Source organism: Mustela lutreola, chromosome 12 (genome assembly GCF_030435805.1).
Source record: "Mustela lutreola isolate mMusLut2 chromosome 12, mMusLut2.pri, whole genome shotgun sequence".
Classification (NCBI taxonomy): domain Eukaryota; kingdom Metazoa; phylum Chordata; class Mammalia; order Carnivora; family Mustelidae; genus Mustela; species Mustela lutreola.
In genome coordinates, this window is record NC_081301.1 from 49324510 (window position 1) to 49339297 (window position 14788).

Here is a 14788-nt window from a genome sequence, read left to right on the forward strand (position 1 = left end):
GTTAAGCAAAAGAAATGGTTAGTGTGAAATTTAACAGAACAGTGTGTGATAATAAAAAAAAGTACTGAAAACTCAAAATTAGTAAAAAGAACATACACCTGGTTTGCAGCAATAGAAACTGTGTTTGTTATTATCTTAGATATTCAAAACATTGCTAGGTACAAGTTTATCTTTTCCTCTAATGAATCTCTCAAAAGCTATGACAAAAAGCGTTCTGTATGACTGCCCAAGGTCAGCTCTTAAGACAACTGAGATAGCTTTCATCCAAATCAACTTCAGAATTCACTTCTTGGGACAAAATTGGATAGCATTATCAAAGCAAAAAACATGAGATTGTTTCTTGTAGTGGAAAGCTTTGAAATAAAACGTGTTTGGCAGTAACAGGTGAGAGGCTGAGGGCATTCTGCTATCTGAGCCTGTTTTAAAGGGCCCCAATTTTGGAGAAAAAGCTATCAACAAAACACCAATACAACCCCTGCAAGCCTGTTCTCTTTGTAGTGTGGTCAGGTAAGAAACACTGCATTTTGAGTGTCTGCTTTTGGCTAACATTTGAAAGAAACTAAAAGTGTTCACACTGAGCTCTGAGTCATGTATAGAATTGGAGAATCATCGTATTGTACACCTGAAACTAATATAACACATGTTCATTATCATTGGATTTTTAAAATAAAAATAAAAAGTGCTCACACTATAAGCCTGAGATGGCACAAAGGCCAGTGCTCAAAGCAGAAATGGACATTAGGATGTCAGGGCTGGAGAACAGGAGAGAAAACCATCCCAAGATCATCGACTCCACCACCTCTGTGAAGAGCAGTGCGCCGGGCCTCTGTCTACTCTAACTCTGTGAGAGTGGTTCAAATGTCCTGGAGGGTGGCTGTGTCCTCAGGAATCTATTGAAACTATGGTGATAGCTTCTTTGTGGCTTCTGCCAGTAAGTTGCAGGACAGTAAGATGAACCTCTTTGGGTACCTATTGGTCCTTCTTGTTAAAAGCAATTAATCACGTAGGCTTTCTGGGCACTGGACTGCTAGGATACATGGGGTGAAGAATAGAAACCAATTCTGATGAACTTGAGAGGAAAGGAAAAGGAGATGGAGAAAGGCTATGGGGTGGTCAAGAGATTGAGGCGAAGGCTGAGAGACCAGGCCTTGGGAAGGACAGGGACGGGGGACATCTGAGCAGCCAGCAGCAGGAACAAACATTGTCTTTAAGAGACTTCCATCCCAGGAACTAACTTGGTGATGATTTGGCTCTAGCCAACATTCCCAAGACAGAATCTTCCTGACCCAGGAAGGGGCTTGACCTTGCTTGACCTTGCTTGACCAAGAGTAGGTAGGGCCTTTTGTGTGCTGAGCCTACAAAGATGGAAGGCAGCGGTGGGGTGGGTAGTAGTGTCTCTGGTGGGTTTAGCTTTGGTCTCTCAGGTCCACCTCATGAATGGCACTGACGCTCCCACCTCTTCCTGGCTCTCTTTCAGTCATCAAGAAAGTTTTTTCCCATCACGTTCTTTGGCTCCATCTCCTGGATCGCTGTGTTCTCTTACTTGATGGTCTGGTGGGCGCACCAGGTAAGACCTTGAGAAGAGCATGATGCATCTGCCTGGTTCTGCTCATGGTTGCCAAAGGGTTTGTCAATGTGTTGCTTCGGGAAAGTGTCAGAATAGTATTGTGTCTGTCAAGACAAGGTACATATTCCAAGACTAGATGATTTTACTCCCACTGAACTTTCCCCATACCTCCTGGCCTTTTCTCGTGGTGGGGAGTCAGATCAGCATAATCCTGGACACCCGTGTGGAGGAGGTCACCCCAGCTCTTCTTGCCGTCTGTAGCCTGAATCCAGGCCTACCTGGATCTAGGAGGAATGTCAAGGTTTCACCTGACTCCATGGTACTTACTTCCTCTTGGGCAGCCACTCACGTCATGCTTTCACCAGCCTTTCAGACTGGCTCTAGGAACAGACCTGGAGACAAAACAGTCTCTGCCTTGAACCGCAGTTTGCTAGAATGATGATGTATTTTGCTTTTACCACTTTGAACTCAGTGCCAGTCCTAGTGGCCATCACAAGAATAAACTGTCAGGAATTGTTTGTTGTAATTCATGGATGAAAGAAGGAAGCACAAACATTTCACAGTCCCAGAGATAATAGTGGTAACCATTATTGATTGAATAGATACCACATGTTGGATAATTCACATCACTTGTCTTCATGATCTTGACATTCACCCTGTACAGAGGCACAAATCCCACGAAGGAGCTGCTATTATTATCCATACTTACAGATAAAGGAGTTAGGCTTAGAGCTAATAATAAAATTGCTCACAGATCTGAGGTTGTAACCCAGGGCTCTAAAACTCCAGGACCCATGTCTTTCTTCTCCATTATAAACTACACAAATTTCAAACTTCCCAAACGTCCTTTGATATAGTCCTAAAATATATATCATATACATCTGAAAAAGCACTTCTATGCAGGAGATGATTGATAGATAGATAGATAGATAGATAGATAATTTTTAAACCCTCTTAAATCTCAATAATAGAAAGGCAAAGGGCACCAGACTGGCTCAGTGGGAACATATGACTCTTCATCTCAAGGTCACGAGTTCAAGCTCCATGTTGGGTGCGGAGCCTACTCAAAAAAATAATCATAAAAAGACCAAGCATCTATGGGAATCCTAATGTTTAATATGGACAAAAGATTTGAATAGATATTTCACTAAAGATACGCAAATGGATAGTAAGCACAAGAAAAGGTGCTCCAATATCATTATTCACTAGAGAAATGCAAATCAATGCCACAATGAGATACATTTTGCTCTCACTTAGGATGGCTATAATCAAAAAGACAGACAATAAATAACAAGTGTTGGAGAGGATGCATAGAAACTGGAACATTTATATATTGACAGTAAGAGTGTGTAATAATACAGCCACTTCAGAAAACAGTTTGACAGTCCACAAAATGTTAAGTATAGTTACCATAGGACCCAGGAATTCAACTACCTATATACTTAGGAGAGACAAAAACATCTACGCAAAAATGTATACACACAGTGGCATTATTCATAATTGCCAAAGAAGTGGGCACAACCCAAATGTCCATCAACTGATGAACAGAAACACAAAATGTGGTCTATTCATGCAATAGAATACTATTCCACAATCAAAAGGACCGAAGTATTGGTACCTGGTACCTGTGAATGAACCCTTAAAATATTATGCTAAATGAAAAAGCCAGTCACAAAAGATCACGTGTTGGAATGAGTCCATTGACATAAAATGTGAAAAATACGCATATCTACAGAGACAGAAAGGTAATCGTTGCCTCGGGTTAGGAAAGCTGGAGGGAAAGGGAATGACCACTAATGGGTACAGGATTTTTTTTCCTGGAATGATGAAAAAGTTTTAAATTTAAATTATGGTGATAGCTCTAGAAGTCTATAAATATGCTAAAATATTCAGTTATATATACAATTTAAGTAAGTGAGTTTTATGGTATGTGAGTTGTATCTCAAGAGAGAGTGTTATTTCAGAATAAACATAAATGCACTAAATGTGATGATATTGCACTTAAAACACTGCTTGGTGATGGGCATGTAGTATACACTTAATAAATGTTAGTTAATATTATTCTAGGACCTCAAAAAAAATAAATTAAAATAAACACAAACATAAGGGGCGCCTGGGCAGCTCCATTGGCTAAGCATCCAACTCTTGATTTCAGCTCAGGTCACAGTCTTGGGGTTGTGAGATGGAGCCCCATGTCAGACTCCGCACTGAGTGTGGAGCCTGCTTGAGATTCTTTCTCTCCCTCTGCTCTTCCCCTGCCCCCTTCCCCGCCCACTCGTCTGCACGGGCTCTCTCTCTCTCTCTCTCTCTCTAATGAAATAAAATAAAATAAAGTAAACATGAGATACTAGTTCACAACCACTAGGATGCCTATACTCAAAAACCTAGACATGTTGATGAGGATGTGGAGAAACAGGACACAGGACTGAACACATTTACCCAAACTACGGAACTACACACTTATTTAAAGGATGAGTTTTACTGGATGTAAACTTAGACTTTGCTGTATGTGAATTACACCTTAAATTTTTTTTTAAAGAAAAAGAACATGTAACATCATTGGGGAAAAACCACCAGAAATGTCAGTTAGTATATTCAGTACTATTCCTACAAGAGCCTTCATCTTACCCCTACTTTCATTATTTTATGATGTTGAACTTCAGATTATTCTACCTGGATATTTCTAAAAACTCTGATCCTGGGAAGAAGTTCCACTTGCCCCAAAGTCATGATTTCCCGCATTCATTGACAGTCATTTGCCACCAATATTGGCCAGAAATCATACCTCAGAAGAGGAGTGGCTTCTCAGCCACCAGATTGCCAGGCTAGAAGGACTGTTTGCCATTTATAACATGTAATGGTTTTTCTTAATAATTATTTGTATTCCTTCATGTACTGATAAAGAAAAGGGGGGGGGGGTTCCTCACTTGCTTTCTAGATCTCTCTCTTTAGCCATTCTAGAAAACATCAGTCTAGAGACTTCCATCTTTTTCTGTCCTTTTTAAAGATTATCTTAATTCCACACTCTTGCTTCTTTTTCATTCTCTTAGAGAAAAATACAAACACAATGGTTAGAACAATAATAATTACCAAAAGGCCCAGGAATATAAAGTACATAAAGAGAAACCTTGCTTTCTAGTAATGAATGAGAGGCTTCCCTTTCTTTTCTCCTATAGAAATGCTCTTCTCTTTTAAGACTTCCAGACAGCTGATCAAAATAGCAGATTCTGTTCTAAGAAGTATAGCTCTAATTCTGTTGCTTGTACTTTTGAGCTATAAAAGCCAGAAAGATAACAAATGCACCATTTAGTGTTCAACTGTTTTGTTTTCTGCAGTCTTACCAGCAATAAATGCTCTTTAATACCATTATTTAGCGACTGTTTGGCTAAATATAAATGCCCTTTACATAAGCTGCTTCATGCATTTTTTCCCTTAGCTTTTTTTTTCCCTTAGTTTTTATTACCTTTTATTGTTTTTGCATCAAGAAATTAATAAATTCCTGTTTTTTTAAGATTTTATTTATTTAGGGGCGCCTGGGTGGCCCAGTGGGTTAAGCCTCTGCCTTTGGCTCAGGTCATGATCTCAGGGTCCTGGGATTGAGCCCCACATTGGGCTCTCTGCTCAGCGGGGAGCCTGCTTCCCCCTCTCTCTCTCTGCCTGCCTGTCTTCCTACTTGTGATCTCTCTCTGTCAAATAAATAAATAAAATCTTTAAAAAAAAAAAAAAAAACCTTTAAGATTTTATTTATTTATTTGACAGAGAGAAATGCAGTGAGAGAGGGAATACAAGCAAGGGGAGTGGGAGAGGGAGAAGCAGGCTTCCTGACGAGCAGGGAGTCCGATGCGGGGCTTGATCCCAGGACCCTGAGATCATGACCTGGAGCTGAAGGCAGACGCTTAATGACTGAACCACCCAAGATCCCCAAGAAATTAATAAATGTCTTGTGTGATGAGAACATACAGTTAAAACCCATAGGAGAACTTAATTCTGGGAATCAGATACAACCTTGTGTCTCATTTCGACAATATGACATTTTTACAGTTCCTCCTTAAACCAAGGCAAGGAAACACCTCCTGCAATATTCAGAGCTGCACTGGATTTGGGTTCTGAGTAGCTCCCCCCCCCCATCTACTTCCACTGGAAAACAAAGGAATTCCACCCCTCCACCCCCGCAAGAGACTACTGATGTCCTTTCTAGCTCTAACTTGGCTGGTGCCACGGATTCGATCAGCCCCGTCTCATCTCCGTGCCTGTCATCTTGCCTCTAACTCACCAGAAGCCAAAGGCAGTGAAACGTTCTTAAAATGAGTTTAGGAGACTAGCTCTCTCCATCAGCGAAAGTGTTTCTAGGAGCTGCACAGATTCATCATGAGTTGGATGGGCAATAAAAAGCCTTCATTATCCTGGGGATTTCCCACATCAGAGGCTGACGTCTATTAACCAGCTTTGGTCTCTGCAGCCAGAGCCCAGTGGCTGCCGTCTGATACGTTAGAAAGAGAAAGAAGTCGGGTCTGAGTTAGCATAGCTGATATTTATTGACTATTTCTACCTGACGCTATGCTGTTTGCTCCGTCTCATCCTCACAACAGCTCTGAGGGGAGATGTTGTTATCCCCATTCTACAAAAGAGGGAAACTGAGGCTCGGGGAAGTTGGCTTCCAGGTACTAGGAGCGGCAGGTGACGCTGACACTCAGGTCTCCTTGTATCCACGCCATCCCTGTTGACCACCAAACCACCCCTCTTCAGTCTCTGCTTTTCTTCTGTCTGTAGAGCCATTCGAACTCTAAATATAAGGGTTGTTTTAAAATAGTCACTGCTTCAGAACTCCCTCGAGGAATCAGCCTATTTATTGGGGATGACAGTCATTCAGTCAGCATTTTCAGAGTCTCTGAAAGTATTTCATTCCACTTCAGACCCAAAAAATAGGTCATCAAGGAGAGTTCTGCTGGAAGAGGGCACTCGTGTGCAGAACTCTTACTTAATTTTCTTAGGAGAATTGGTGGGAAATATGCCAGTAAAATTGCCTAAGTGTGCAGATTGACTGATTTATTCAGCGAATACGTATTGAGAGTGTACTAAATACCAGTCAATATTCTGTGAATTAGGGAGACCATAGTGATCAAAGCAGTGATTCTGCTTACATGGATTTCCTTCTTCTTCTTCTTCTTCTTCTTTTTTTTTTTTTAAGATTTTACTTATTTGGGAGAGAGCAGGACTGGGGGAGGAGCAGAGGCAGAGGGAGAAGCAGGCTCCCCACTGAGCAGGAGCACCAGGCTGGGGCTGGATCTCAGGACTGGGATCATGACCTGAGCCAAAGGCACTCACTTGACAGTTGATTGAGCCACCCAGGTGCCCCCATGGACTTCCTTTCTGATGGAGAACAGTGACTCTTTGCTCCATGAGGACCGGATAAACTAGTTGCTAGACAGCCTCTAGAGCCAACCTGACCATCAAAACAAAATTAGCTCCAAACTCTGCTTTTAAGTTAATGGAAATGAAGCTATTACTAATAAGTCACAGAAGGTATTTAAAAATGAGTTACATTCAATTCCCTAAAAACCCTTATTTCTTACATGCTACTCTGGCCCTCTGAACTTTTTTCCAAAAATGACAAATGTCATCAAATAGGCTATTGAAAACATTAGTTTCAAAGTTTTCAGAACTACAGTTGGCCGACTCCAGAAAACACACAAAGCTTTTGAAAGTCCCAAGAAGACTCTTTAAAAAAGTTGCTCAAGAGAATGGAGAAGCAAAACAATAGACTAGAATAGAATAGAATAGAATAGAAGGCACCTCCAGCTAACGCTAGACCAGCTGTCCAAAATAGACCTCCTCAGTGTTAAAAGGCAAAGACTAGGACACCTGGGGTGCCTCAGTTGGTTAAGCGACTGAGTCCTATGTCGGGCTCCCTGTTCAGCAGGGAGTCTGCTTCTCCCTCTAATCCTCCTCCATCTCATGCTCTCTCTCTCTCACTCTCAAATAAATAAATCTTTTAAAAAAAAAAAAAAAAGGCAAAGACCGAAATCAAACATAATAAATGTCCCCCATTGCTTTTCAGTAATGCTGTACTATTTGTAAAGGGCTTTTCCACAAATCATCTTTTTAGTTCTCCCAACCAATGTAAGATAGATATTATCATCCCCACTTTAAGTATAAGAAAGCAAGGATCAAAGACATTACACAATTGGTTAACTTAACAGTAAGTCAAGTTCTTAATAAATGCCAAAGCCAGACCTTGGACTTGTGATTCCCTAACTGCTGGTTTCTCCACAGCTGCCTGGCTGATTTATAGTCCTGTATTACCAAGCCTCAAAATACCCCAAATCAAGTTTTCCTATGGAAACAGTAGTCTGAAAGTGTTTAAGAGTGGGTTACAGACACTAGGAGACGGCAAAAGAAAATGGGAACACTGGGTGTCCATCCTTAACCTTCAGTTGTTAATCCAAAGGCAAATCTGAGACAGAATTTGGTACCATTGTCAGGCACTGGCCCCTGGAGCCAATGGCCAGTTGAGTTTTAGAACTCCCTTCTTCTGCCTCCCTTGCTCAGTGCTCACAGACATCATATAGAGCCTGCATTCAAGGCCCCTATAGCTCTTTCCTAAGATTATCTGTTTAATCCTCCTGTGAACATTCCTGATCTCCTGGGTCTGCATGTGGTTAACGAATGAAATCCTCTATGGCGCTGATACCTGACTCCTCTTTATCATCTCAGGACCCCCGCATAGTGGTTGGATTATTATTTTAAAGGGAGTTGTGGGGTACCTGGGTAGTATAGTCAGTTAAGCATTTGACTCTTGGTTTCAGCTCAGGTCATGATCTCAGGATCATGAGATCCAGCCCCGAATCGGGAGCCCATGCTCAGTGGGGAGTCTGCTTGAGATTCTCTCTCCCTCTCCCTGCCCTTCCCACTTATGCATGCTGCTCTTGCTTTTTCTCTCCCTCTGTCTCAAGTAAATAAATAAAGCTTTCTTATAAAGAAAGGGGGTTGCATGGAAATGTTTGTGAGTGTTGGTTTTGTGACTTCAAACACTCATATGTGTCCCTGTCATTACTTTCAGGTTGGAGAGACCATTGGCATTAGTGAAGAGATTATGGGTCTGACCATCTTAGCAGCAGGGACCTCCATCCCTGATCTTATCACCAGTGTCATAGTGGCCCGGAAGGGACTTGGAGATATGGCTGTGTCCAGCTCTGTTGGAAGCAACATTTTTGACATCACTGTGGGGTGAGTAGAGACAGCTCCACGAAAGTGCACACACCAGCTTTGCCTTCTGGCTTTGTCTGGCTTTGTCTTCTGAGAGGCTATGAAAACACAACCGGGATCTCTGAGCCCAAAATTAACCAATACCAATAAAAAGTAAACACTGGGAGTATCGTTCACTTTCTCCATTTTTTCATTTTCAGAGAACTTAATGAAGAATAAGCTATCCCTAGGTAGGCAAAAACACATGCCTGCAAATGGAGTGGATATTGTAGGAAATACTTTAAGAATTTTACTTATATAATGGCATGGGTTACAAGTTAAGAATATTCAGTATTCAGGTATGATGGAGATGCTGTGCAGTTTTCCTATATTTTTTTCTATATTCTAATTCTGATTAAAGTCCCCACACCAGCCTCGGATGAGATTTTGGTTTTTTCTTTTTTCTTTTTTTTAAAGATTTTATTTATTTATTTACTCATCAGAGAGAGAGAGAGCATGTATGCACAAGCAGGCAGAGTGGCAGGCAGAGGCAGAGAGAGAAGCAGGCTCCCTGCTGAGCAAGGAGCCCGAAGCGGGACTCAATCCCAGGACCCTGGAATCATGACCAAAGGCAGCAGCTTAACTGACTAAGCCACCCAGGCATCCCGAGATTTTGGATCGTAAAACAAACTGGAACAAACATAGGCCCAGCAAAAATATTCTATCTCCTTTGGAAAAGGCTGGCACGTTTGGCATTATTATTTATGTATGCTGGTAAAGATATTCTAAGTTTCTCAGGGACGCCTGGGTGCCTCAGTCAGTGAAGCGCCTGAGTGCTTTCAACTCAGGTCATCATCCCAAGGTCCTGGGATCGAGTCCCACAGCCAGCTTCTCCCTCTGCCTGCCTCTACCCCTGCTTGTGCTCTCTTTCTCTGACAAAAAAAAAAAAAAAAAAAATCTTAAAAATAAAAAATAAAATAAGATATTCCAGGTTTTTTGAAAGTCAAAAGATGAGATCTATTCTTACAGCTAAGCAGTCTGGAGTTCTCAATACGAATCATCTCTAAAGTGGGTCAGACTGGGACACTCTTGTTTCTGTCATTTCATTTAACATGTCTGAAGTAAAAGGAGTCTGATAAGTAATGCTGAATGAGAACCCCTGAGAAAGGAAGACATGGGATGTGATCCTTATGTTCCCGGAACTGAGCCCCTGAGACTTGAATTTAGAAACTATGGATCTACTTTCGCATTGAACATCTTGCATATTATTCTCTTATACCTTTGCGTTGGCTGGGTTTTCTCAGTGTCTGCTTTGTGAACTCTATGTACATTTTTATTCCTTGAAGCCACACAATGATCCTATGACATATGTATTATGATCCCCACTTTTCAGAGAAGGAAACTGAAGGGCACAGCGTTCACAAAACCAATAAGTGAGAGAGCTGGGATTTGGGCAGAGTCTGTGCCTGCCACCATGACACTCTGCATGAAACACTGCCCTGAGCTCCCACCGTCTTAACCACCTTTAGATCCCAAAGGATTCCTCTCCTGCCATATCTCCTTCCTTCATAGGCCCCTCTCACTCAAGATTCCTTCCCACCTGTCTGTCTGGAAAACTCCAACTTACCCTACCAATGTCAAATCTCAGCTTCCCGGATGCCCTTCAGCCTGACTGGGGGCTTTTGTTCCTGGGAACTCTCTGCAGATCATGCTCTTATGGTCATGTTTATCAGTCTGCGCACTAGACTGTGAACTGCTCAAGAGCAACAGCTCCCTGTAGCCTCAAGCAATCCCTAATGCACCATGGTGACTTCACAAATGTTTGCAGACTGACTGTATGAATGAATGCCTTAAAAGGTAGCTGTTTGGAAGGAAGGGGGTCTCTGGTAGAAACTATTTCTCAGTCGCACTGATTACACATTTAGAGTAGTTTTTGTGGTCAGTCTCCTGTAAAGAGGAAAATAAATGTGCTTAATACAAAGAGAAAATCCTACCAACTGGGGAAAATCGTAAGGCCCATTTGTCATGTTTTTGAAAAATAAATATTCTAGAGAATTACAAGATGCTTATGTTCATTGTTCTTAAATGGTATATATAGTCACAGCTTACAGGAAGTATAAGGGAAAGTAACCCCTAACACTACTACCCAGGACCAACACTTAACTTTTGTATGGTCGCTTTCAAATATTTCACATTTTCTTCCTGAATATTCAGTTTTGTCCTTTTGGAGAGCTTTTTTTTTTTTTTTTTTCCCATTTTAAAGCCATTTCTGCCTGGCACAATGTAGGCATCTGTTAATTAGTAAATCAACTATTTTTCTAAGTTTCTTTGTAGCTCTCATAATTAACAGCTTATCACTTCAGTGTATTTCACTGCCGCTTTCCTAACCATACGGGAGAAGAATGAGGCACAAACAAGTCAGCTGTAAGAGAGAGGGAGCCGGGGATGACAGCTGGAAGGACTGTCGCCGCCGGGAACAACTCCTCGGTCCTGTGTTTATTAGATACAAGATAGCAAAGGAGAAGAAGGTTATAGAATAGTCACACAAGGGTAAACAAGGAAGAATGTGAGTCGTATGTTGGTCACAAGTTTTGGAGAGAAATGAAGTAAACAAGAGGAGTAAGGTGTGTCTGGTCGGGCAGCAGGGATCTGTAGTTGTGCAAATGCACGTAAAGGGATTACCTTAGGAGGAGGCTTTCTAGAGGGTCCGGGAGATGATGGAAAAGGGAAGTGGGCGGGTTCCACCCTGAGCCGGCAGGGAGTTCCCAGCTGCTCGGCTTCGAGGACAGGTATCATCCCCTCCGCCAGAGGCTTGCTGCTGGTACAAGTTTTTCTCAAGGTCATCTTTAAGTATGCTTGCGTGAACAGTACAACTCCTCATTAGTTAAAGTTATAGTTTAAGCAGTATATTAATCTGAGGGACAGCTACATTTCACCCTGTTGCTTTTCAGTTTAGCCACAATTTTTTTTTATTTTTTCCAATTTTCAGCAATTGTGGGTACTTTGATGAAAACCTTCATGCAGAAAACTTCCTCTTATAATTATTTGTATTAGAACAAATTCCTCCAAGAAATATTAATGAATTAAATGAGCATTTTGTGGCTATTGATGTATACTTTTCCAAAAAAGAGTATACCAATTGATGAACTTGTAAGTAATATATTGAGCATGAAAGATATTTCATAGTCTTGTTGGCTCTTGCTTTTGCTTATATTAATACTCATCGTAAAAGATTTAGAAAATACATATAAAACATAAATAAAAATCAATGATAATACACCACTCTGTTTTAGATATATATAGTTTATAATATTGAAATAACATTGCTTTTTTTATGTTCATCCTTCATTTCAACTATAGAATTTCATCATGAGTATTTGCCTATATCACTATAAGCTTATGAATTTTTTTTTAGGCTTATGATTTTTTAACAGCTGTATGACACTACTTCAACTTAAAAGTTTGTTACTTAACTAGTTTTTTTGAATTAGAGATTAAGATATCCCCAGTTTCTCACTACTCAAAGTAATACAGAAAAAATGATCTCTTTTTTTTTTTTTAAGATTATTTATTTATTTATTTGTTAGAGAGAGAGAGAGCAACCACAGGCAGACAGAGAGGCAGGCAGAGGCAGAGGGAGAAGCAGGCTCCCTGCCGAGCAAGGAGCCCGATGTGGGACTCCATCCCAGGACACTAGAATCATGACCTGAGCCAAATGCAGCCGCTTAACCAACTGAGCCACCCAGGCATCCCAAAAATGATCTTTTTTAAAAAGATTTTATTTATTTACTCATGAGAGACTGAGAAAGAGAGGCAGAGAGAGAAGCGGCTCTCCACTGAGCAGTGAGCCTGATGTAGGACTTGATCCCAGGACCCCAGAATCATGACCTGAGCCGAAGGCAGATGGTTAACCATCTGAACCACCCAAGCACCCTGAAATGATCATTTTTCTGAATAAAATTACATTTGCAAGTTTTATACATATATATATTTCAAATATATATTATTTATTTTTATTTATTTATGTATTTAGAAGCAAGAGAGAGAGAGAGTGAGCGTGGGCTGGGAGGAACAGAGTGGGGCGGGGAGAGAGAGAGAGGGAATCCCAAGCAGGCTCCATACACAGAGCAGAGCTAGACCTGGGGCTCCATCTCACAACCCTGAGATCATGACCCCAGCCAAAATTAAGAGATGCTTATTCGACTGAGCCACCCAGTCACCCCAACATTCTTGCTCCCTGACAATAGAACTGGTAGATCAAAAGGCATGAAAAAATGTAATTTTTCCTATAGAGGGTTTTTACCTATTTGTGGTGCCATCCAACACAACTTCACTTTACTGGATACGTACATGCACATGTGCATTTCTCGCTTAATAAGAGTACAATGGTTTTGATCTTTTCTTCCTAAGAATGGGCAGTGTGGAACAAGAGGTCCCCAGGACAAGTCCCTAGTGGAGGTTTTCACATTTGTACCATCTCCTCACAAGCACTTCACCCCAACACACACACACACACACACACACACACATACACACACCCCACTCCCTCTTTTCCTAACTTTCCATTACTGACAGCAGGATGCCAGGGCTCCCCCACCGCACCCCCACCCCCCGCTGAGAGCTGGCACTGCACCTTGTACCCAAAGCTGGCCTGTGGAACCCCTCCCCTCCTGACCTGGTGCAGGAAGTCTGCGCCTCCCAGCCGGGCTCTAGTGAGCAAATCACCTGTAGTGATTGCCATGAGGTAGTTGCATCAATCACTTCAGCTTGGCCCAGGTTAAATATGAACCCAGACGGGGCCTGTATGTGCCAGGTCCTCAAGGGCTCTGCCTTCACCTGCTCCCTCCAACGGAGGAGTTCAGATAGGTAAACTCACGACCCCTTTTACCTCATTATTTCTCTCAAGCTATTTGCTTTTCCTTTCAAGAACTTGAGCTTCAAAAGAGCACCTCTTCTTTCATTTCTCTGAGGTCAGACCAAAACAGAATCTCCCTCAGCCAAAGGCTAAGACCTTGCAGAAGCCTCATCCAGCTTGGTGGCTGTGTCCAAGTTTCCCCAGCCAACGTTCCATCATTAGGCTCAATGGATAGCCCTGTGTCTCACTCAGGCACCTGGAGATGCACAGGCCGTGTGGGTCATGTGTTGTCGGCCATTTTCCTCTCGCTCAGAATCCTCACTTCCAGGGTGCACCTGACAGTTGGCTTTTCTGATGTCTTCCAGAATCGCCACTCTAGATAGAAAACAAAAGATGTAACCAGATTTTTAGAAGTCAAATGCAAAGGGACAGAGCAGGTATAAAAATATGTAATAAAGTTTTTTTTATAAAAACCACATCACAAATGTAAGATACTGTCTTCCTCAAATTTTTCAGGAAGACAAATTTTAGTCAAAAGATTGTCCCATCTTTTCAGAAATAAATCTCAGTCAGCTAAATCATGTATCATTTGTTTTCACTGCCTGGTAGATTGTTAATTAAGTCATTGCTATTCCTTGTCTCCATCCCTAAATATAATGTTGCCATTTTCACCACCAGTTTCTCTGCCTTTTCTCCATTTGTCTGCTCCTTCTCCTGCCCTGTACAAATCTTCCAGTTCACCTTTTTAGGGTAAGAAAGAAACACAATTATTTCAAACCACACTCAGAAATCAGCTGTGGTGGTCATACTAGTCTTTTGGAAAACGAGGGTGACTCAGTCAGAGAAGCGTCTCACTCTTGGTTTTGGCTCAGGTCATGACCTCAGGGTCTTGGGTCAAGCGTACGCCGAGCTCTGAGCTTGAGATTCCCTTTCCCTCTCTCTCCCCCACTGTCCCTTCCCCCACTTATGCTCGCTGTCTCTCTTTCTCTAAAAATAAGTAAATAGAGGCACCTGCGTGGTACAGTGGATTAAACGTGGGACTCTTGATTTCGACCCAAGTCGTGATCTCGGAGTCCTGAGACTGAGCCCTGTGGCAGGCTCCACACTCCATGTGTGGTCTGCTTAAGATTCTCTCTCCCTCTCCCTCTGCCCTAACCCCCACTCACTCTCTCTCTCTCTCA

At 41.9% G+C, this 14788-nt stretch overlaps 1 protein-coding gene across 4 annotated transcripts in view; it reads left to right on the forward strand.

Annotated features, from left to right (window-relative positions):
- SLC24A2 (solute carrier family 24 member 2) overlaps positions 1-14788 on the forward strand; it is a 247518-nt gene that overhangs the window by 223211 nt on the left and 9519 nt on the right. For all 4 annotated transcript variants that reach the window (XM_059143371.1, XM_059143373.1, XM_059143370.1 and 1 more), the window contains 2 exons: positions 1478-1567; positions 8628-8794. In XM_059143371.1, the coding sequence (XP_058999354.1) occupies positions 1478-1567; positions 8628-8794 (257 nt within the window). The remainder of the gene's footprint in view (positions 1-1477; positions 1568-8627; positions 8795-14788) is intronic.